This window comes from Lingula anatina, chromosome 8 (assembly GCF_051362555.1).
Source record: "Lingula anatina isolate TDL-2025a chromosome 8, LinAna3.0, whole genome shotgun sequence".
NCBI lineage: Eukaryota > Metazoa > Brachiopoda > Lingulata > Lingulida > Lingulidae > Lingula > Lingula anatina.
Window position 1 is genome coordinate 15,099,285 of NC_141774.1, and position 21,190 is coordinate 15,120,474.

At 40.8% G+C, this 21,190-nt stretch overlaps 3 protein-coding genes and 1 long non-coding RNA gene across 6 annotated transcripts in view; 3 read left to right on the forward strand and 1 right to left on the reverse strand.

The window, feature by feature from the left end:
* Positions 1-4,417: 4,417 nt before the first annotated feature.
* LOC147760448 (uncharacterized) lies at positions 4,418-6,906 on the reverse strand. Its single transcript, XR_015330838.1, has 2 exons — positions 5,940-6,906; positions 4,418-5,504 (listed from the first exon to the last, which is right to left on the reverse strand). It is a non-coding gene; the product is annotated as an uncharacterized LOC147760448 (long non-coding RNA).
* A 523-nt stretch (positions 6,907-7,429) lies between these two features.
* On the forward strand, positions 7,430-20,184 carry LOC106166848 (uncharacterized). Its single transcript, XM_087019358.1, has 3 exons — positions 7,430-7,517; positions 8,372-8,559; positions 20,019-20,184. Exons 1-2 carry the CDS (start codon positions 7,454-7,456, stop codon positions 8,500-8,502), a joined length of 195 nt encoding a protein of 64 aa, XP_086875484.1. The 5' UTR covers positions 7,430-7,453; the 3' UTR covers positions 8,503-8,559; positions 20,019-20,184.
* LOC106152045 (uncharacterized) lies at positions 12,859-16,539 on the forward strand. Its single transcript, XM_087019357.1, has 4 exons — positions 12,859-13,412; positions 14,196-14,294; positions 14,884-15,071; positions 15,286-16,539. Exons 1-4 carry the CDS (start codon positions 13,079-13,081, stop codon positions 15,466-15,468), a joined length of 804 nt encoding a protein of 267 aa, XP_086875483.1. The 5' UTR covers positions 12,859-13,078; the 3' UTR covers positions 15,469-16,539.
* LOC106166850 (uncharacterized) overlaps positions 16,662-21,190 on the forward strand; it is a 34,743-nt gene continuing 30,214 nt past the window's right edge. Inside the window, exons 1-4 of one of the 3 annotated variants that reach the window (XM_087019354.1) lie at positions 16,662-16,907; positions 17,732-18,091; positions 18,785-18,883; positions 19,602-19,789. In XM_087019354.1, coding sequence (XP_086875480.1) covers positions 17,758-18,091; positions 18,785-18,883; positions 19,602-19,789 — 621 coding nt within the window. In that variant the 5' untranslated portion in view covers positions 16,662-16,907; positions 17,732-17,757. The other 2 variants (XM_087019353.1, XM_087019355.1) reach the window with 2 other exon arrangements.

The following is a 21,190-nucleotide window of genomic DNA, read 5'->3' on the forward strand; positions in this document are numbered from 1 at the left end:
TAAACAAAGTTACGGGTGATCAATTATTCAAACAGCACGGTTAAGATTATTCGAAACGAATGCATCCCACTAGATAACTATCAGCTTATATAACCGGCTTAAATGTCTGTCCTGTCTACTAACATTTTACTTGCCACTGATGCATGGGAGAGGGTATATAACAGTGAACTCACATCTTCAGTTCCAACTCTAAAAATCCCTTTATTAGGTCCAAACATTCAGCATTGATACACATTATCCCCAGGGAATCTATCTGCCTGTCACAGTGGCAGCAACTCATTTAAATACTAATTGCAATGCAATAGGTAACAAGTGAGAGTTTCTTCTTATCACTTATATCAGTTCTACTTTAATAAATTGAAAATTGAATATCAGGTATACCTTTACAGAGGATGTTAAATATTCTTTCAAGACTGAAGCAAGGTGAATGATAATATGCTGTCTGATTATATAAACATGATTTGTAAATGTGCACATGCATTTAGTGGAACTTAACATCCTAGCAAAAGCAGAGGAGAGAAACTGAGCCAATGCAATTAGGATTTCTTCTTCTTGGGATTTCATCATGATAGTAAACTTGTTCTGATTTGTTATAACGTTAGCAGTTGGAACGCAGGTACATAATTTATAGCTTGAGCAAAGTCTGGTTCCTAAAACCGCAAGCCACTACAGTGTCAGATTGCGGTTAATAATATGGAGATTGTTACAAAAGGCAGCCTTATTAGAAAAAAAATGGACCAACTATGAATGTCGGAATAAAGTTATTTACCATTAATGGAATGGGCAAATCGCCGTTTACCACAGGAAAGTCCCCCTTTTTTTTTTTTTTTTTTTTTGCCAAAACAAACAGTTGTTATCCGTTAAACCTTTCAGCGATAGCGAATAAAACACTATGCGCCAGTTATGTACATATATATGCATCAACGACATATCAAAACATAAGAATCATAAATGGTCCTGCAAATGTAAGATCTTCCAGGATTGACAAAATACAAACAGAAAAAAACGAAAATGTAGGAGCCACATACATGTACCTTTACGAAAATTCCCTGTCGGCTACAAACACTATACATGTAAAGAGACACCATGGGATTTACCCGCCAAAATGGATTTTCCAAGGGAAATAAGCAATTTTCTTATACTAACAATCCGATTGTCTATTCATCTCTGGACTTGAATTCGACCTTTTAGTTAAATCTTGGACATAATAATGAATTAAGTCCAAGGTTAAATTAAAAAAGTTGATATAGTTTAAGATGACTGGCCATGAAATTAATTCTATGCACAAATTCTCTGGACAGTGGAGTAAATGTCTCGAATAAGCAACGCAGAGACATATGTTCGCAAATATCTAGAGAAAAGTCAAGCTATGGTCCTGGTAAAAGGTTCACAAAAACACAATCGTCAAGACGGTGACCCGCAACAGCAGGCCAACCCAAAATAGGTCACTGGTTTCTCGCTTTTGATTCTGTAAAATGGAAAACCAGGTCAGGAGTGACTTAAAATGGCAGCTCTTCAACCTAGCCTGGATGCAGCAAGCACTAAGGACAGACTCAAGGGGTGGGTAGCTATAGTCACAGGGGGAGCCGGTGGTATAGGCAGTGCATGTGTACGACGATTCTTGAATGACGGAGCACTTAATTGTTGCCTTCTTCGACATCGACCAAGTTGCCGGGAAACAGTTGGAGGCTAAGCTCCAGGCGGATGGCTTTGAGACGAAATTTTACCAGGTCGACGTTTCTGACAGAGAGGCGTGCTACAAGGCCGTTAGCCACGTAGCTAACCAGTACGGTGGCTGCATCAACTTTCTTGTGAACTGTGCTGCGGCATTTATATTAAAAGGCAAGTTGAAGTTACGGATTGCGGGAAACGATTTCCGACACCCCACGAGCATTTTTTACAAAATCATTTTTACAAAATCATATAAAAAGCACCACCTTTGTTATATATCCCAATATATATATACAGACTTGACATTTAATGTGGAATATTTTCTCCAAACTATAATTAATTAGTTTTTTTCCTATTTTGCTGACTGATACATGAAAATAAGGATTAAAATCGTGTTTTAAAAACTTTTGATAATCTGTTCGATGTCATTGTGACATCAGTTCATTAATTGAATTCGCCAGTGAAGCAAACAAAAATACATTGCCTATTTTAAGTTGTACGACAACCATTGAAAGCGATATTTTGGATCTCCATATTTCCAAATTGTCGTCTTTAAAAGAGTTACATGACCCACAAAGGCCCCTCATCTCAGTGTCTAGTCAAAGCAATGGTCGCTGTTATGCAGGACCCCCTCTTGCTGCTACCAGAGCTTTCAAGCGGCAAGGCATTCCTTGGGATAGGTTTTTAGAGTTTAATCTGGAAGAAAATTCCAGGCAACGGTTAAAACTTGTCCAATTTGGTTCAGTTTTTTTTTTTTTTTTCTTTTTACAGGGCGTTGATACAGCTAGTAATGACCTACCCACATATTGTCTATGTGGTTCAAATATGGCGATTTTGATGACCAAGGTAACTGCTCATTCCCTTGGTTCTGCAAGTTATCTGCCATTAAAAGTGCTTTGTGTGAACCGGCAATCTCATCGTGCGACCTAAAATTGCTCCTAAGGTGCCCCCTTTCAGATGATGGTTAAGTGGTTTCCAGAGTATTCCTTTATTTAATCTGGTTCAGGTTTCCATTGATGACTCCCATTGGTAGTTTGGCACCAATGTGGTATCCACTCTGAATAGTGACGCTGTCAATGACCCTAGTCACTTAAGAAGTGGCCTCTTCAGGATATCTATAAACTCCGTTTTGACCAGTTTAGCGGTACAGGTGAAATCTGACCTCAATAAAGAAACCCGTGTTCTACCCAGAAACGGTCATGGTTCCCAATTCATTAGAGAAACAGACTACGCTGTTTTGCTGTTTACAATGGCTTCCTCAGAGGTCGCCTGATATCTTACAGAGCATTCCGTTTGACACAATAATCTGTCTTGCCATATCTGTATTTTTCGAGCCCTTCTGGCACAGGTTATCAATTTTATAAAACACTGCTTAACTCATTTTACGCACTGCAAAACAGACCGCTTGCATGCCAAATTTCGAATTCTTCGATTCAGTAGTTGCCGACATATGGATACTTTTTTTTGACAGAATCATGTTTCATCAAAGGCAAGCTTTGACCAGCCCAGGAGCACTAGCCAATTAAATCATTGCATATTATACAATGCAGCAGTGGTAGCGACACACCTGACTTCATACTTCTCCAGTCAGATATCTTATGGGAGATCTGAGTTTTTTGAAAAAAGAACGCATTTTTACCTAGGTATACCTTTAAAACTGAAATATTCCATATTAAGAGCTTGTCCACGAGAGAACCAGCCCAGGGTGGCAAGGTGGGGGTCAGCGGATTTCAACCAAATTTGTTGTATGGAGGCATATTAGGAAGTTATTCATGAGTTAGGAAGGAATCCCAAAAATATCCTTTCTTCAGAGAATTATAGCCTATTATAAGTCATGGCTTATGTAGCCTCTTTGAGACTCCATTTTTACCTTGGAAAAATAATGATATATTTTGTGTAAATTAAACAAAAATGGAGAAAACTAAAAAATATTAGACCTTACAATCATTGAAAACAATCATTTGGCTTGCCACAGATATATGTAGAATTCAGATAAGACCCTGCTTGGGCGAGCCACACCCATTTATAACACCCCTCCCCCCAAAGTCCAATTTTGATACTACCATCTTTAATTGCATATATCTCCATCTTCACAGGGTTTACAGCTATAAAACTGCATGAATATTTTAGGCAGATATGGGTCATTCCAAATCAAGTTTCAAAAGTTACTGCTGTATTAAAACAGGTACTGAAAAATACCTCCAAAGTTGGCCATTTTTAAGGCAAAAAATCATGGTGGATTCATTCAAGTCTATGTAGACGATAGGTTTGATTAATTTATTAAACCATTTTGCTTTACAATGATGTTACTAAATTAATAGGGCTGGTGAACATGGAAAGTGGGTGTGTACTAATGAATATCAGGTCAGTAGGTCAAGGTCACTGGGCTTCATATTTGTAAATTGCCATATATGGACTTCTTAATTTATATGGACAAAAAATTTAGAGGAAATAAATCATAGATTCTGTTACTTTGGATAGGCACTGGCAATTAACTTGAGAGTTTACAAGATAATTTTAATATATATATTTTTTTTTAATATCATCAATTTGGTGAATACAAATTAAAATCTTAGTTTAGTAGCGATTTCTTTTTGGTGCAATATTTATCATATAGAGATCAGGATATGCCATAGTATTTATGATAGCAAAGCCAGAACAAATCTTTTTCAATTATCAAGAGTTTTTTTTTAATCATCCACACCACTTTTTGGTGACTATTTATGAGCATACAGTAACTAAAAAATTATTCAATTTAGTTTATTGTTGTCTCAGATGAATAATTACAAATAATAAAAAAATCACAAAATTATAATATAGCAATACATGCAAAGCAGTGCAACATTAGTTGTGATCATTACAAACTATATCATAATGTAGCAAAACAAGATAATTTTCTATTCAAAAAGCAAAACTAACACAACCGCAAAATATATCCTGGTGTTATGAAACATCTTTGCAGTTTTGTATCAAACATTACAGCTCATAACATCAAAGTTTTTAATACATTCAAAAATAACTGCCGATTTTTTCTTCCTGAATAGTCTGTAACCCTCCTTACTGACATTTCAATCTCATCTTCATGCTCACAAATGCTAGGTTCTGCTGGCCTGTTTCTTGTGCCCTTCTAAACTCCTTCAGTAAAAACTCCTTTACTTTATTTGAATATAGTTTCAAAGGTTTAGATGATTTTAAAGCTCATCCATTGTGTAACTCAGTGAGATATTCAAGAGGGTGGAGTTCTCTCACAGCTGATGTGCTTTAAGTTTTTCTTTAGTCAGATTGTTGGCCCACTAGACTTTAATTTGATCAAAAGCTGTTTTTTTTTGGCACATTTCATAACTGTGGTCTAAAAAAGGACCTTACAAATACTCTTCAGTCTTAGTAGCAAAAGATTTCAGAGAAAACTTCTCTGGACAAGAAAAAATTTCCCTGTTTGTGATCTTGCTTGGTATAGTCCCAGTTGGCATATTTGCCTCAGAAAAACCCAAATTAACTTTAACATCAGTATCACTCATGTTAAAACTGCTCAAGGAAGGAAAACACCTTTTCTTATGTTGTAGGAATCAAGAAAGCTAAATTGTTGTAATTGGACACTCCAGTCCACGCAGGTTTGGAAGATGTCTGTCTAGCTAGATGTAGAAAATGACTCCAACTGCAGAAACTAGGGCCTCATGCATCTCCTCAGCATTTGTTATATTGTGGCTTTCATTTACATACATGCCTTTTTACAACAGCCATCATTTCCACACTAGTTTCAGTTTCTGCAAGACTTTGGACTCTTTTGCTGACCATAAGATCACTGTGTGTCAAATAACACTTCTCAAATATGCCTGAAATATAAATATAGCTTACTATAGACACATGAAAACACTTATCTGAAAGTTAATTGATACATTGATGAAAAATAAATTATTATCCCATTTGTCCATGTTTTATAAGTAAGGCATGGTTTCGAATATTAATTATGATGAGCCTAGCAATTTTGCCAAGACCAGCCCTAGCTTCAATCTAATTCCAATTGTTACCCTTAAATTTATTTTACCCAAGTACCATTAAACCTACATAAATACCCACACAAATATAGCTTAAAAGATAAAATTATCACAGGTCCTTAGGCTGCAATTTCATTATTTGAAAGGGGGCATTTTTCTTTTTAAAAAAATGGAGCGTTTACCATTAAAAAATTACACCTAGATCATTTTTCTGAGTGAACTTTTTTTCTGGATTTTAGCCTGTATTAAAATACAAACAAACCCGTTTCTTACCTGAACCAAGTGGCATCAGTATATTCAAATGGCTTTTTGTCTACACTGACATCTGCAAGTTAATCCCATGACATACAGTGTATTTCGTTATAGGCTAGTTTTCCCGTGTGGAAGGTTTCCAGCACAAACCAAGCCCATATCCCAGTGCTGGTCACATGGTGTAACCCATTTATTCTCCCAAAGATACTTGAAAAAGTCCAATTGCTGTCATCGGATACAAAAGAATTCACACCTGACAAGAATCAGTGTGCTTTCGTAACTCACGCTGTTTTGCTTCACGTAAACGCGACGAAGATGACTGTTAATATCTCTGTTGCAATTTTTCAATACACTACATGTTTTTTTATATCTGTAGACAGAGTATAAACCACATGATATACGACTTCGTTGAGGAAGATTTGTAAACAAACAGTCTGCGATTTCCGCCATGTTGGATAATGACGTTGTGTTGTTCTGACTTTAGTACATTAGTTTCACATGGTTTTAAAATGTGTTAGATGCTTGTTTTAACCAGAAAAAAATTAGAATAGGTAAAATGAAAATAAAAAGTTCAACTAACAGTGTTTTAAACCATTCGTTGACTTGAAAGAGATGGCTGAAGTTCAGTGCACCGATATACGTGTTCGGATATATTTACGAAAAATGAAGAAATTAGGTCATGTTCTATCTGTTACAACGGACAAGTTGTAGAACAGCAGTAAGTTTTGATTTCATGTATAAATAGATTAATGAGTTATCTGTTAGTCCTGAACACGCTTTACCCCAAAGACCTGTGAAGATGAAGATATTGTCAAAAATAGAAGGGGGGTGTTCAAAGCATGTGGTTTGTAGGCCTGAGAAAAACGCTTGGTTTGTTACCATGGAAACAAAGAGAGTGGAAAAAGTGTATATCATTTTAATCCCCTATCTTTAGGTTATAATATATCACCAAACTAAATCATTTGGTGACACCTGTATAAACTTTAAGGCCAATATACAATATAACCCTGTTTTTCAGAAGAATTTTTGGTTGATAAACCCCCCAAATTGTCACTGGCCATATCTCTGTAAGTAGGGATTTTTTTCAGGAAATATTGCAGCCTCGGATATTGTTCATATAAAGGTTCAAACACACCAAATATGATGTAAATCCGTTCACCCCCACCTTGCCGCATTTTCTACATTTGGTTTGGTTTTCTCGTGGACACACACTTAAATGCCAAGTCTGTATAAACAGTTAGGACCGTACACCCCCCCCCCCCAACACACACACACACACACACACACACACACACACACACACACCAGAGAGAGAGAGAGAGTGAGAGGGAGAGAGGGGGGTTACATTACATCAAACACAACATTAAAATATGTATGCTACATTGAGATCATTGACGGAAGGCTGGTCCTGATATCCCTGCTCTCTCTCTCTCTCTCTCTCTCTCTCTCTCTCTCCTCTCGCTTGTCAACATTTAATCAACCTTCGTCTTTGTTCCCCAGCTTTAGATGCCGACACGTCCGACTGGGCACAAGTCATGAGCGTGAATGTGGCTGGATACTCGAATATGGTACAGGCCTGCTTTCCTCACATGAAGACAGGTAAACATATATCTCTTTTATTCTCCATCTCCTCCTCTCCATCTCTTTCTCTCCCTCTCTTTCTTCATCCAATAATACCGGTGTCATGAAACTGAGGGTCCGCCCTCCATATAGTTATAATGGTTAGGGTTAGTCTGACCTAAATGGGTCAAAATCTAGGGCGAGGCTCACCTGTACAAAAGCAGAGTCTTCTGTCATGGGAGACTTTCTGGTACATGACACCGGCCAAGGAGAGCCACTCGCCAACATGGCGGCGGACACCTGTACAAAGTAATGGGAATCGGAGTCTTCTGTCATGGAGGACTTTCTGGTACATGGCACCGGCCAAGGAGAGCCACTCGCCAACATGGCGGCGGACCCGATGATTAACAAATTTTGCTGATTTGTATAGTTGCATCAACGATATTAATTAACTATTTATAAATTATGCTTATGTACGTTGTGAAAGACCATATCCTGTGTTTGCTTGCGACTGCTTTTTCTTTTTTCCAAGTGCATTGCGCTGTATTAGGGTGTATAACGCAATTTAGGGACGCACATCTCTTGCCACTCTGTGAAAGTGTGTGCATATGTCTTTGTGTCTCCCCTCTTTTTAAATAACGAGTTCATAAGTGTTTGTTTCATCTGCCTGTGTCTATCCACCTAAACAACAAAACATCAGCAAAATCAGCATCGTAATTTATACCGACTTTCTTTCAAATTCAGTCTTTTCTCCAATTAGACTAAATTTTGTTCATCGGACAAAGTTAAAATGCCAACATGCAATCAATCTCCAAATATTTATCATATTTTGTCAAAATTGAGCAGTAATATTAATATTTCATCAATACTTCACTGATATTTCACCAACACAGCCGAACCTGACGCCAGATCAGTCGTCAATATAGCCAGTATGGTCGGCCACGTGGCATCGGCCTGTAAGAGGACGCACTCGACCAGTAAAGGTGCTGTGCTGGAGCTGACTCGGTGTATGGCACTGGACTAGGCCAAAGATGACATCCGGGTGAACTCCGTGTCACCGGGAGTCATAAATACGGCAGCGGTAAGTGTGTGTTTGTGTGTGTGTGTGTGTGTGTGTGTGTGTGTGAGAGAGAGAGGGGGGGGGGGTATCAGAAGATTCGCTGATATCGACAAATTTGATTGAAGAAATGATGAAAGATTTGAGCTGAAGAGAGAATGTCATAGTTTTAACGCTGATTATCAAAATCCATATTAAAGGCAGTGCGGAGCAGAAGAAAGAACACTGCCGAAATGCCTTGGAATAAGACTTGGAATTGTTGCCCACAGTTGACGATTGACTATTCGCCGAAGCATTTTCCAACTGACGGGTCAACAATTCCGGCAGGACACAATAGAGCCTAAAAGTATCCAGTTTGGTTGCCATCCCTTATTACCCTCGTAATCACAGGCACAATCCACAGGGATCCAAACAACGAGGTCAACATACTGGGCATTAGCCACGTACTACATCTGAAGCTGTACTTGGGCATAGTACTTGTGTTTCTTTTTGAGAGAAAATGAATCATCTTGACAAAAAATTCTCCTTGAATGTTGTCCTCCATTGTTTTCTCACGGCAGTTGAAAGGGCATTTTACCTCAAGAACACCAAGTCCGCAACATGAACATGTGATGATGCCATCTGGTGATGCACCAAAATGTGGTTTTTGTGGTGAATGCAGTAAGCCTGACTCTGTTAAATGGGCCTCAGAATGTTGAAGCCCAACATGGTCTGCCACATACACTCTTCCTGATGGGCACAGCTTGATGGGCCTGTGCGGGTCTTCCTGAACAACATGCCTGTACAGTTCATACGCATTCCCCTCATTCTCTCTCCCCCACTCAACAGCAGGTACTCTAAGGGCGCATTCCTATATATTTTAGATCGATCTATCCCCGTGGGAAGTCTCACTAGATTACTGTCAGATAATCGGGCTTAAATGTCCGTCCCGCCCACTACAAGCTCTAAGGGGGTAATTAACTACCGTGAGCGTGAGCGCAGTGTAGAGGACGGCTTGGAAACACTTGTTTGCATAACGTCACCAGCAATAGATGCAGTTATTCTGCCAGTCCTTATTTCATGCCAGGCTGAGGATGAGGATTGCAACCTTGTTGTCTCCCCCACACTTTTAATTTCCTCAGGTGTTATATCATGTTTAGCATAAATGTCATTACACACATCAACCATATCTTCCTTGCTAAGGGTCGTGTATTGTTCCTTGTAGAGAGTTCTCAGATTGTCTGGAACCGTGGTAACAGGGGCAAAATCTTCAGAATTTTCTTCTATAAAGGCCTCATTGTGCTCGCTCCAAGCACTAAGTTCGACTACAGTAGTAGTCCCTAGATGTCTTATTGACTGTGCTGTTCCTCATAAGTGGCTGGCCGCGGCGATTCCCTGTGGACTCTTGTGCTCTCCCTCAGCTTTCTCTTAGCTTTTTCACTGTAGTACTTTATAGATGCAGTGGGGCCAGTTCAACATCCTTAACATAGCGTTCATTCCACTGACATGGCAAATCAGTTCAGGCAGAGGTTGTGTAACCTAGTCTCACTGCGGCTTCCACTTTATACAGCACCGCTCCAATGTGAGAACATGTCTCTCCCAATCTAAAAAAAGAGAGCAAATGTTCATAATTTGTACAAGTTTCTCTCCAGACAGGGGAAGGTGTAATTGCATAACCATCTAAATTTTATTTTCAATATTTCATGTTTTAAAGGCTAAAAAGAGCATTGCACATAATAGGATTTAAACTACTTATATGTACAACAAGAATCACAACTGAAAAAGATAATTACCCTGCCATGCAATCGCAGTGTGCAGTAATTACTTTGCCATCTTTGCTCAAGGCCACCCGTGGGTGATGTGGCTCCTCTGTCACACGCCATGAAGGTTTCACATCTGCTTTAAGAATAAAATCCCCTCTACTCGTCTTGCAATGATACACAGTCTGTACCCAGCCACAGACGAAAAAACATGTTCATCCAAAGACTTATAGTTTTCCATTGCTTCTGCGGAATACAGACCTGTCAAATAGATGAAAAAAGCAATATATAAAATCTTATGATTAAGTAGATGCGAAAATTGTAAAGGTGTTCCACTGCTTGAATAAATGTAAGCTGACATGATCTTCTGAACCTGGTTTAATTTTTTAATCATATCTAAAACTGGACACTAACACGTTCTATTAACACTTGGAAAATAAAGGCAGGCTGAGGTCGTTTTCATGAAGACACTTTCAGCTTATTTCAGCCTATATGAAACAACAATGGACATCTCCATATTGACTCAAATATTTTTACTTACGAGGAGATTTGATCAAATAATGATATATATCTCCATTATATGTAGCTGGGCACTCCTTCATATCATTAGTCCACTTGTCAGCAGGTTCTTTGAAGGGGCACTGATCGATCCCAACCAGGTTTAACTTCATTTTGTATCGAGTCTTGGCTTCATGAGAATCTCCTCCGAGCGCAGCCGAGAATTAATTACAACTTTGGAAGTAATTCGCTCGCGCTACCAGTAATTACGCCAAGGGGTATTCAGGGCACAGACCGTGATCACAAGATGCCGCCAATAGATTTTTAGATTTTTAGAAAATAGATTTTTCATGTGAACGGTCCCTTATATGACCATGGCGATATGCTGATATGATATGCGATATGAGTGAAGGTCGAGGGCAACCTCGAGCCGCTACCCAAAAATATCTCGCTTCACTCGACATTTCTGCGTAGCGTCATTCGGAAAACTCGGATTTAACCTCGACGTAGTCTAGAATTTCACGACTGCATCTTGGTTAAATCAGTCGAGGTATCTTAAATGCTGAAAGCCGAAGACAGTGATCATGTGACCTTCTTGGCATCAAGAGAATAGTGACTTTACTTGCGTTATATACCTACCAGTTGACAAATTTAAAATCTCTCACACTCTTAAAAAATTAACAAACTTTTGACGTTTAACAATTATTCTTGATAATTTTATTACAGTAAGTCATATCATATGGGTATGGTTTGAAAACGGGAATTAGGTTACAGTTAAGCCACGCGTCCATACAAATTATTTGTAAATCTATAACTTTTTAACGAGCGTTGTGTGATTTACCTTTTGTTTTTAAGGTGTTCATTCTTCCTCTTTATCAGACATATATCGGTAAAAATCAAATCTATCCCCTTTTGAAGTTGAACTTGTAATAACATGTAGCACATGAATGCTCTGATAACCAGCACATATCTATTCCGAAACCGTCTCGTAGTAAAAGATGTCACCAAAACGTAGAATTATTACTCCTGTGGACTTGAAATAAACCTCCGTTTGATTTTGACTATATTCCGTAACCGCCTCGTCAGAAATAACAATTTAACTAGAATTATTACTCCCGTGAACTTGTAATAAACATCCGTCTGACTTTGACTATATTCCGAAACTGCCTCCTTGTCAGAAATATCACCAAAGAGTAAATTTCTTTCTCCTTCGCACTTGTGAAAAATTAGTTTGACTATATTCTGGTCCGACGCCCTTTGTTTATCAGAAATGTCACTAAAAAGTAGACGCTTTGCCTTGGGACCTTTTTCCGCAGCAGTCCAAGCTAGGTGTGGCTCAGCTGAGACGCGCATGGTCAGTGTCGACGGTTGATTAAATACTTTTCAAGCCAGTTGAACGTCCACGACAAGTATTTAGCATTACATAAGAATTCGGCGGGAGGTGACCAGCGCACGTGGACGAGTTTATTCCACATAACATCTCTAGGGGTGTATTCCCAGAGATTTAGATCGATCCAGAGATTAACATTTAGATCGACCTAACTTCCTGGGGGTTCAAGCTAAATTGCAGTCAGCCGAGCGCGCACCATAGTTAGTTAACCCCTTACAGCTTTTAGTATGCGGGACAGACGCTTAAGACGGCTAAGGTTACAGTAATCTAGTGAGACTCCCCACAGGGATAGATCGATCTAAAATCTATGCGATAGGGTCACTTTATTCGGTTTTAGGGGTGTTTTAGGGTGAAATGACTATATTTGTTCTCGGTATGTATGTCAAATAATACACTCGCTTACGCTCGAGGTATTATGGTATATATCGCTCGGGTGACAGTGTATTATCTCACACATGGACTTTCCCCGCGTTTGCCGCCTAATTGCGGTCCCTGCAATCCTTTTGTTTTGATATCAGCCCCGTGGTATGTATTCTTTGATATCACCCCATGTGCGGTGATATCAGCGTGTTCTATTCAAAGTTAGGGGGTTTGGGTGGGGAACGCGCACGATTTCCCTTTGTATGTGTGACAAATAATGCACTGTTACCCCCTGGCCCGATATACACGATAGCATGCCTCGCTGGCGCTCGTATTATCGGGCTCGTGGACACTGCATTATTTCCTACATAATCCACTGTCCACGAGCCCGATATACACGATAGGCACTCGTGTATGCCACTTGACCCTCGTTGACTCGGGGTCTATCTATTACATAATCGTCATGACGGTGGCCTGCAACAGGGGGCCAAAATAGGTCACCAATTCTTCACCTACGACTTTGCAAAAAGGAAAACCAGGGTAGGAGTGTCTTAAAATGGCAGCTCTTCAACCTAGCCTGGATGCAGCAAGCACTAAGGACAGACTCAAGGGGCGTGTAGCTATAGTCACAGGGGGAGCCGGTGGTATAGGCAGTGCATGTGTACGACGCTTCTTGAATGACGGAGCACTTGTTGCCTTCTTCGACATCGACCAAGTTGCCGGGAAACAGTTGGAGGCTGAGCTCCGGGCGGCTGGCTTTGAGACGAAATTTTACCAGGTCGACGTTTCCGACAGAGAGGCGTGCTTCAAGGCCGTTAGCCACGTAGCTAACCAGTACGGTGGCTGCATCAACTTTCTTGTGAACTGTGCTGCGGCATTTATATATAAAGGTAAGTTGAAGTTATGGATTGCAGGAAACGATTTCCGACACCCCACGAGCATTTCCCCAAATAATTTAAAAGTGAATGTTTAATAAAGACAGCATGTTTTGTGGCATTTCTTACAATCAGGGGGTTGGCCGAGAATGGTCGATTCGGTCACCTTTCCCTGTTGGTTTCTAATCTACCAGCGAGAGAGCTGTTCAACCAGTGCAGATCTGTTCTGCCAGCTGGCATAATTTTTCCAGCTTTTCTAACGAAAATAACACCCCTTTTGTTATATTTCAATTTAAAACTTAACTCGCGCTGTGCTCCATAATGCATGAACATTAAGGGTGCTTTCCCAGAGATTTAGCTCGATATAAAGATTAAGATTTAGATCGACCTAACTCCCTGGGGGTTCACGCTAAATTGCAGTCAGCCGAGCGGGCACCATAGTTAATTACCCCTTTACAGCTTTTAGTAGGCGGGACAGACGCTTAAGCCGGCCAAGCTGACAGCAATCTAGTGAGACTCCCCACAGGGATAGATCGATCTAAAAATCTATGGAAATGGGATGTTAGTCGTAACCATCCCTTTTTTCGCCTTCAAATTCACAGCGCAAGAGCAACTCTCGCTTGCATCTACATAAAACAAAATCAGATAAAAAACATTGTGTATGCTGCTGTGGGATGGGTGATGGGTCGGACTGGCCGGAGGGGGCTGATATCCCTACTCTCTCCCCTTGGTTTTCAACATTAAATCAAATAACTTTATAACTTCTTGATTAAATCAACGTTGGTCTTTGTTCTCCAGCTCTAGATGCCGACACGTCCGACTGGGCACAAGTCATGAGTGTGAATGTGGCTGGATACTCGAATATGGTACAGGCCTGCTTTCCTCACATGAAGACAGGTAAAATACACATCTCTCCTCCTCTTTGTCCTCCTCCTCTCTCTCTCTTATCCTCTGCATCTCTCTCTCTCTCTCTTTCTCCCACTCTCTCCCCTCTATCTCCACCTTATGCGAGTGTGAGCATGAATCCTTGCTGTCCACCGTAATAACAGCAAAATCTACATCGTGCACCCTTTGCACTGGACGGCGTCCTTTTTGCTTATTTTGTGCGACCATTAAACTGGCCAGGTCGCCATTGAACGCTCAAAGAACGCACGGTCATCGCTTGGATCGCGCAGACGCCATGGTCACCGCAGTTTTGGGTATGTTCAAAACGATTGCACAGAGAACGAAAGTCGAGCGTCGACCTTGCGTCTTGTAGGTGTGACCGGGGTATTTAGCGCATTGACCAAATTTTTGATCGCAGAAGAAACGCAGAAAGGACGCCGTCCACTGGTAAGGGGCCTTTACTCCAATTTGAAAACAAGTTCTCTCCATCGAAAAAAGTTAAAAAGTCAACATTCCATCGATCTCCATATCTGAAATTAATCATATTTTAGCAGGTCGTACAGTACTTAAGCAGTATTTCACTGATAATTTATCAATATAGCCGAACCTGACGCCAGATCAATCGTCAATATAGCCAGTGTCCTCAGCCATGTGGCATCGGCCAGTAAGTGGACGTACTGTACCAGTAAAGGTGCCGTGCTGGAGCTGACCCGGTGTATGGCACTGGACTTGGCCAAAGATCACATACGGGTGAACTCCGTGTCACCGGGATCAATAAATACAGCAGCGGTAAGTGTGTGTGTGTGAGAGAGAGAGAGAGGGATAGAGAGGGGTATCAGAAAATTTACAGATATCTTCAAATATGATTGAACAAATGCTTAATAAGTTGAGCTGAAGAGAGAATTTCATGGTTTTAACGCTGATTATCAAAATCCATATTAAAGCAGTGCGGAGCAGAAGAAAGAATTAAAACACTGCCAAAATAATATCATTCATATTTCAGTTCGCAAACTTCATATCAGGCGATGAAGACCAAAAGAGGTGGTTTGAGGGATGTCACATGATGAACCGTATCGGAGGTTGCAGAAGTTGCCGCCGCCATTGCCTTCCTCTGCAGCAGAGACGCATCCTTCATCACGGGCGCCGAACTCCCGGTAGATGGCGGGTTCACGGCAGTAGGCCCTGAAAGGCATGGGAAAGAAGGAGCCAAGTTTACGGGCATGATCCCAGAGTAGATGCTGCGGCCGTCCTTCACTTACATTGTAGAACTAGGACAAGTTTCACTGTCCAGTGGCCCAAATGGTTCCGACCACGTGCCCATTGCCCTTCCATTTTAGAAAATAGGGGTGAAACATCTTGCGACACCACGTAATTAAATAGTTGGTAGAAAATGGATAGAAAAACGTCAATAAAATATCAGGTCCTTTAATATTTAATGCCTCACACAATATTTATTGGATTTATTTTAAATAATCAATTTTACACTCACTATACGTATGTACTTTTACAGCCAATAATGCTCTGCTTTTACGTACTGTATTTTATTGTTAATTGAACCATGCTGTGTATTGAGATGTGTTAAAGTAAAATGCCAAATAATACCAATAGTAATAATAGTAGCCGTGAAATTTTACAGTCTCTTTGAGGTGTTTATACTGTCACCTAGTATTTCAGAGATTTACGCTTTTTGATAGTTGTATTTAGGCTTTATCTAGACCCTATGTTGTTGCTCAAGCTCTTCAAAAGACAGTTCAGAGATAATCCTATATTAAAAGGGTGTCAGAGAGAGAGAGAGAGAGATGTGTGAAGAAGCAGGGGGGGGGGACATAAATGCCTTTTAATTCCTGCGTTCGCTTTCTGTAATGGCTTCTCCATTCATGTGGTATCAGTTAGATTCGGGAGAATTAAAATATCTGTTCAACATTGTTTTATTTTATTCTGAAATTATTGCCTTTATGTTGTTTATGATGGTAATATATTTTGAATGAATAGAGTCCAGGGTCCTGTTAGATGTGCTGTTTTATTATTTTTTCTATATAGTTTATATCTCTAGGGGCGGATCCATGATTCTTTGAATGGGGGGAGGGGCACAGGGGTGAGTACATGTTATTTAAAGGGAGGGGGGTCCACCCTAGGCGTGGGGCTAGGAGTCTGCATGGGCACTCGAGGGCTTGTCACTCCTCACATCTGGTTTCCATTACGCTTACTCACAGCTTGAGGAGAGGGAAAGAGGATAATAAATAAATATTTACCATCACTTTTTTAATTTCTTATTTGATATCAACGAAACAAATGAAACTCTGGATTGCCCGTTTCTCCTAAAGCGAGGCAGCATCATACGGAAATTACCCCGGTCATAACGCCTCGAAGGAGATAAGAGATAACAGGATCAGGGGAGAATGCCAGTTGCTAAGGCAAAGTGCCCGGATGACCGTCTGTCCCTCATTAGCAAATATCTAAAGAAAAGTCAATCTATGGGCCTGGTAAAGGGTAGGCCTACACAAAAACACAATCGTCGTAACGGTGGCCCGCAACGGGGCCCAACACAAAATAGGTCACCAATAAGAAGTACCGGAGAAGATCAGCATTGGTCAGAATTGTGCCGGAAGTGTAACATCAAGTGGTGTAAGACGTAAAGCTGAGTGGTCTTTTTAGCTGGAGGTGAATGGGAGAGAAGACGAGGACTCGGAGGAAGAAGCAGTTTTTCAAACAAAGTGGTAAGATAACATTTCTTCTTTACGCAATTTGGGCAGAGAATAGGCCTACTTGTAGACATAATATAGGCATTTGTCACTGATTAGTGGCTACCCCGGTGTAAAAGGTGTATTAATGTGATCATATGTGTGGAATATCATGTCAGATGGACATATAAAGATCTAAAAATTCGTCAAAATATTTAAAAATAGATATATCTTTGCACAGCAGTTACGGATTGGTTTGACTCAGTTGCGAACAACTTCCTGGTTTTCACAAGGTCCTTGAAAGACCCTAAAACATCAAAAAACACCAAAAAAAATACTTAGATATGGACATATCAGATTATATAAATGCCAAAATTCCACATGACAACGATTTATAGCCTCCCGGGAATTATTTTCCCTTTACGCTCTTTCACGCGCTGGTGGTCGATGCAGCATGTATTTCAAAACAAATTGACTGCAAATAAAGCACGATTTTGCACCTTCAATTTCCGTGTCACGTTTTCATCTCATGTGCCTCTTATTTCTACAAGTATTCTCTGCCCCAAATGCATTAAGATAAAATGTTATCTTATCGTGTTGTTAGAAAAATTGCTTTTTTCTCCAAGCCCACGTATTCATTCCCATTCACCTCCAGCTAAAAATGACCACTCAGCTTTACGTCTTACACCACTACACTTCCAGCACAATTCTAACCAATGCTAATCTCCTCCGGTACCCCTTATTCTTCGCCTTTGATTTTGCAAAAAGGAAAACCAGGTCAGGAGTGACTTAAAATGGCAGCTCTTCAACCTAGCCTGGATGCAGCAAGCACTAAGGACAGACTCAAGGGGCGGGTAGCTATAGTCACAGGGGGTGCCAGTGGCATAGGCAGTGCATGTGTGCGACGATTCTTGAATGACGGAGCACTTGTTGCCTTCTTCGACATCGACCAAGTTGCCGGGAAACAGTTGGAGGCTGAGCTCCAGGCGGCTGGCTTTGAGACGAAATTTTACCAGGTCGACGTTTCCGACCGAGAGGCGTGCTTCAAGGCCGTTAGCCACGTAGCTAGCCAGTACGGTGGCTGCATCAACTTTCTTGTGAACAGTGCTGCTGTATTCATATTTAAAGGCAAGTAGAAGTTATGGATTGCAAAAATCTCTTTCCGACAAACCACGAGTATTGCATTTAAATCATTTAAAAGTGAATGTTTGATAAAGATAGCATGTTTTGGGGCATTTTTTTTTACAATCAGGGGGTGGACTATGAATGGTCGATCCGGTCATCTGTCCCAGTTGGTTTCTAATCTCCCAGCTGTTTACCCAGTGCAGATCTCTTCTGCTAGCTGGCATAATTTTTCCAGCTTTTCTAATGAAAAGAACACCGCCTTTGTTATATTTCCCAGTACATGGCTTGCCTACATGCGTCTACGGCACGATATCAAAACCTACCAGCTGGCAATGACCTGATTAAATAATATTTGGGTGAACGGAACCACTGAATACCCCCGCATAGACCTCCATACATCTGACGTAAAGTGGGAACGTGAGACAATTTAAAACTTAACTCGCACTGTCCATAATGCATGAACACTTAGTCGTAACCATCCCTTTTTTCGCCTTCAAATTCACAGCGCAAGAGCACGCGACGTACAAAACGAAACTCTCGCGTTGCATCTACATAAAACAAAATCAGAAAAAAAAACATTGTGTATGCTGCTGTGGGATGGGTGATGGGTCGGGCTGGCCAGGGGGGGAGGGCTGATATCCCTGCTCTCTCCCCTCGGTTCTCAACATAAAATCAACGTTCGTCTTTGTTTCACAGCTCTAGATGCCGACACGTCCGACTGGGCACAAGTTATGAGTGTGAATGTGGCTGGATACTCGAATATGGTACAGGCCTGCTTTCCTCACATGAAGACAGGTAAAATACACATCTCTCGTTCTCTTTGTCCCCCTTCTCCTCTCTCTCTCTCTCTCTCTCCTCCTCTCCATCTCTCTCTCTCTTTCTCTCTCTCTCCCCTCTATCACCACCTTGTACGTGTATGAGCATGAATCCTTGCTTTCCACCGTAATAACAGCAAAATCTACATCGTGCAGCAAGTCCTTTCTTGAAACCCCCTTTGCACTGGACGGCGTCCTTTCTGCGTCCTTTGCTGCGACCATTAAACTGACCAGGTCGCCATTGAACGATCAATGAACGCACGGGCATCGCTAAGATCGCACAGGCGCCATGGTCACCGCAGTTTTGGGTATGTTCAAAACAATCGCACAGAGAACGAGAGTTAAGCGTACTGACCACACATGACACACAAATTCAGACGCACAAGAGAGAGCGGCAACGATTAAAAACGAATGCATAACTCTCGTCCGGCGCGTTTGACGAATGCCAAAATTGCCACAGTTGCCAATTTTTTTTTAGCGCGTCAGTGTAGGTGTGACCGGGGTATTGAGCGCAGAAAGGACGCCGTCCACTGATAAGGGGCCTTTACTCCAATTTGAAAACAAATTCTCTCCATCGAACAAAATTAAAAAGTAAACATTCCTTCAATCTCCATATCTGAAATTGATCATAGTTTGTCAATATTTTTGCAATCCGTACAGTACTTAAGCAATATTTCACTAATATTTCATCAACACAGCCGAACCTGACGCCAGATCAGTCGTCAATATAGCCAGTAACCTCAGCCACGTGGCATCGGTCAGTAAGTGGACGTACTGTACCAGTAAAGGTGCCGTGCTGGAGCTGACCCGGTGTATGGCACTGGACTTGGCCAAAGATGACATTCGGGTGAACTCCGTGTCACCGGGATCCATAAATACAGCAGCGGTAAGTGTGTGTGTGTGTGTGTGTGTGTTGTGTGAGAGAGAGAGAGAGAGAGGGGGGTTATCAGAAGATTCACTGATATCTTGAAATTTGATTGAAGAAATGCTTAATAAGATGAGCTGAAGAGAGAAAGTCATGGTTTTAATGCTGATAATCAAAATCCATATTAAAGGCAGTGCGGAGCAAAAGAAAGAATTAAAACACTGCCAAACTGATATCATTCATATTTCAGCTCGCAAACTTCTTCGCAGGCGATGAAGACCAAAAGAGGTGGTTCGAGGGATGTCACATGATGAACCGTATCGGAGCATGCTCAGAAGTTGCCGCCGCCATTGCCTTCCTCTGCAGCAAAGACGCATCCTTCATCACGGGCGCCGATCTCCCGGTAGATGGCGGGTTCACGGCAGTAGGCCCTGAAAGGCATGGGAAAGACGGAGCCAAGTTCACTGGCACGATCCCAAAGTAGATGCTGCACCTGTCCTTCATTTAGAACTAAGCAAAGTTTAACTATCCAATGCCCCAAATGGTTCCGACCACGTGCCCATTGCCCTTCCATTTTAGAAAATAGGGGAGTATCAACTCGCGACACCATGAAATTAAATAGTTGGTAGAAAATGAATAGAAAAACGCCAATCAGATAACTGGTCCTTCTATGTTTAATGCTTCACACGATACGTATTGGATTCATTTTAAATAATCAATTATACTCTCTCCATTCATACCTTTACAACCAATAGTAAACATCTTTTTCGTATTGTATCTTATTGTTAATTGAACCATGCTGTGTATTGAGATGTGTGTAAAAGTAAAAATGCTAAATAATACCAGTAATAACTAGAAAAGCACTCAGAGAGCGCAGACCTCCGCCAAGGCAGTAAAGTCTCCATCTAATGCCGTTTCACCCCTAAATTTTCGATATTTTTGATTACTGATTATTGATACGGATCGCCTTCAAAAACTAATGATCTGTTTCTTGGTCCACCTCTGACAGTTCCTAAAAATTTCATCAAAATCGGTCCAAAACTTTTTGAATAATGTTGATGACAGACAGACAAACAGAGGTGAAAACATAACCTCCTTGGCGGAGGTAATAATAGTAGCAATGACATTTTACAGTCTCTTTGAGGTGTTTATACTGTCACCTAGTATTTCAGAGATTAACACTTTTTGATAGTTGTATTAAATGCTTTATCCAGACCATTTGTTGTTGCATAAGCCCTCCAAAGGATAGTTCACAGATTATCCTATATTAAAACTAGAAAAGCACTCCGAGAGCGCTGACCTCCGCCAAAGATCACCACTAAAAACTGATCATCTTTTCCTTGGCCCATTTCCGTCAGTTCCTGAATATTTCATCAAAATCGGTCCGTAACTTTTTTAGTTATGTTGATGACGTTATGTTCC

Coding starts and splice junctions, on each gene's coding strand:
- LOC106166848 (XM_087019358.1), top strand. CDS start 7,454: ATGAGCGTGAATGTGGCTGGATACTCGAATATGGTACAGGCCTGCTTT. Junction 7,518..8,371: donor CTTTCCTCACATGAAGACAG/GTAAACATATAT, acceptor TCACCAACACAG/CCGAACCTGACGCCAGATCA.
- LOC106152045 (XM_087019357.1), top strand. CDS start 13,079: ATGGCAGCTCTTCAACCTAGCCTGGATGCAGCAAGCACTAAGGACAGA. Junction 14,295..14,883: donor CTTTCCTCACATGAAGACAG/GTAAAATACACA, acceptor TTATCAATATAG/CCGAACCTGACGCCAGATCA. Junction 15,072..15,285: donor GATCAATAAATACAGCAGCG/GTAAGTGTGTGT, acceptor TTCATATTTCAG/TTCGCAAACTTCATATCAGG.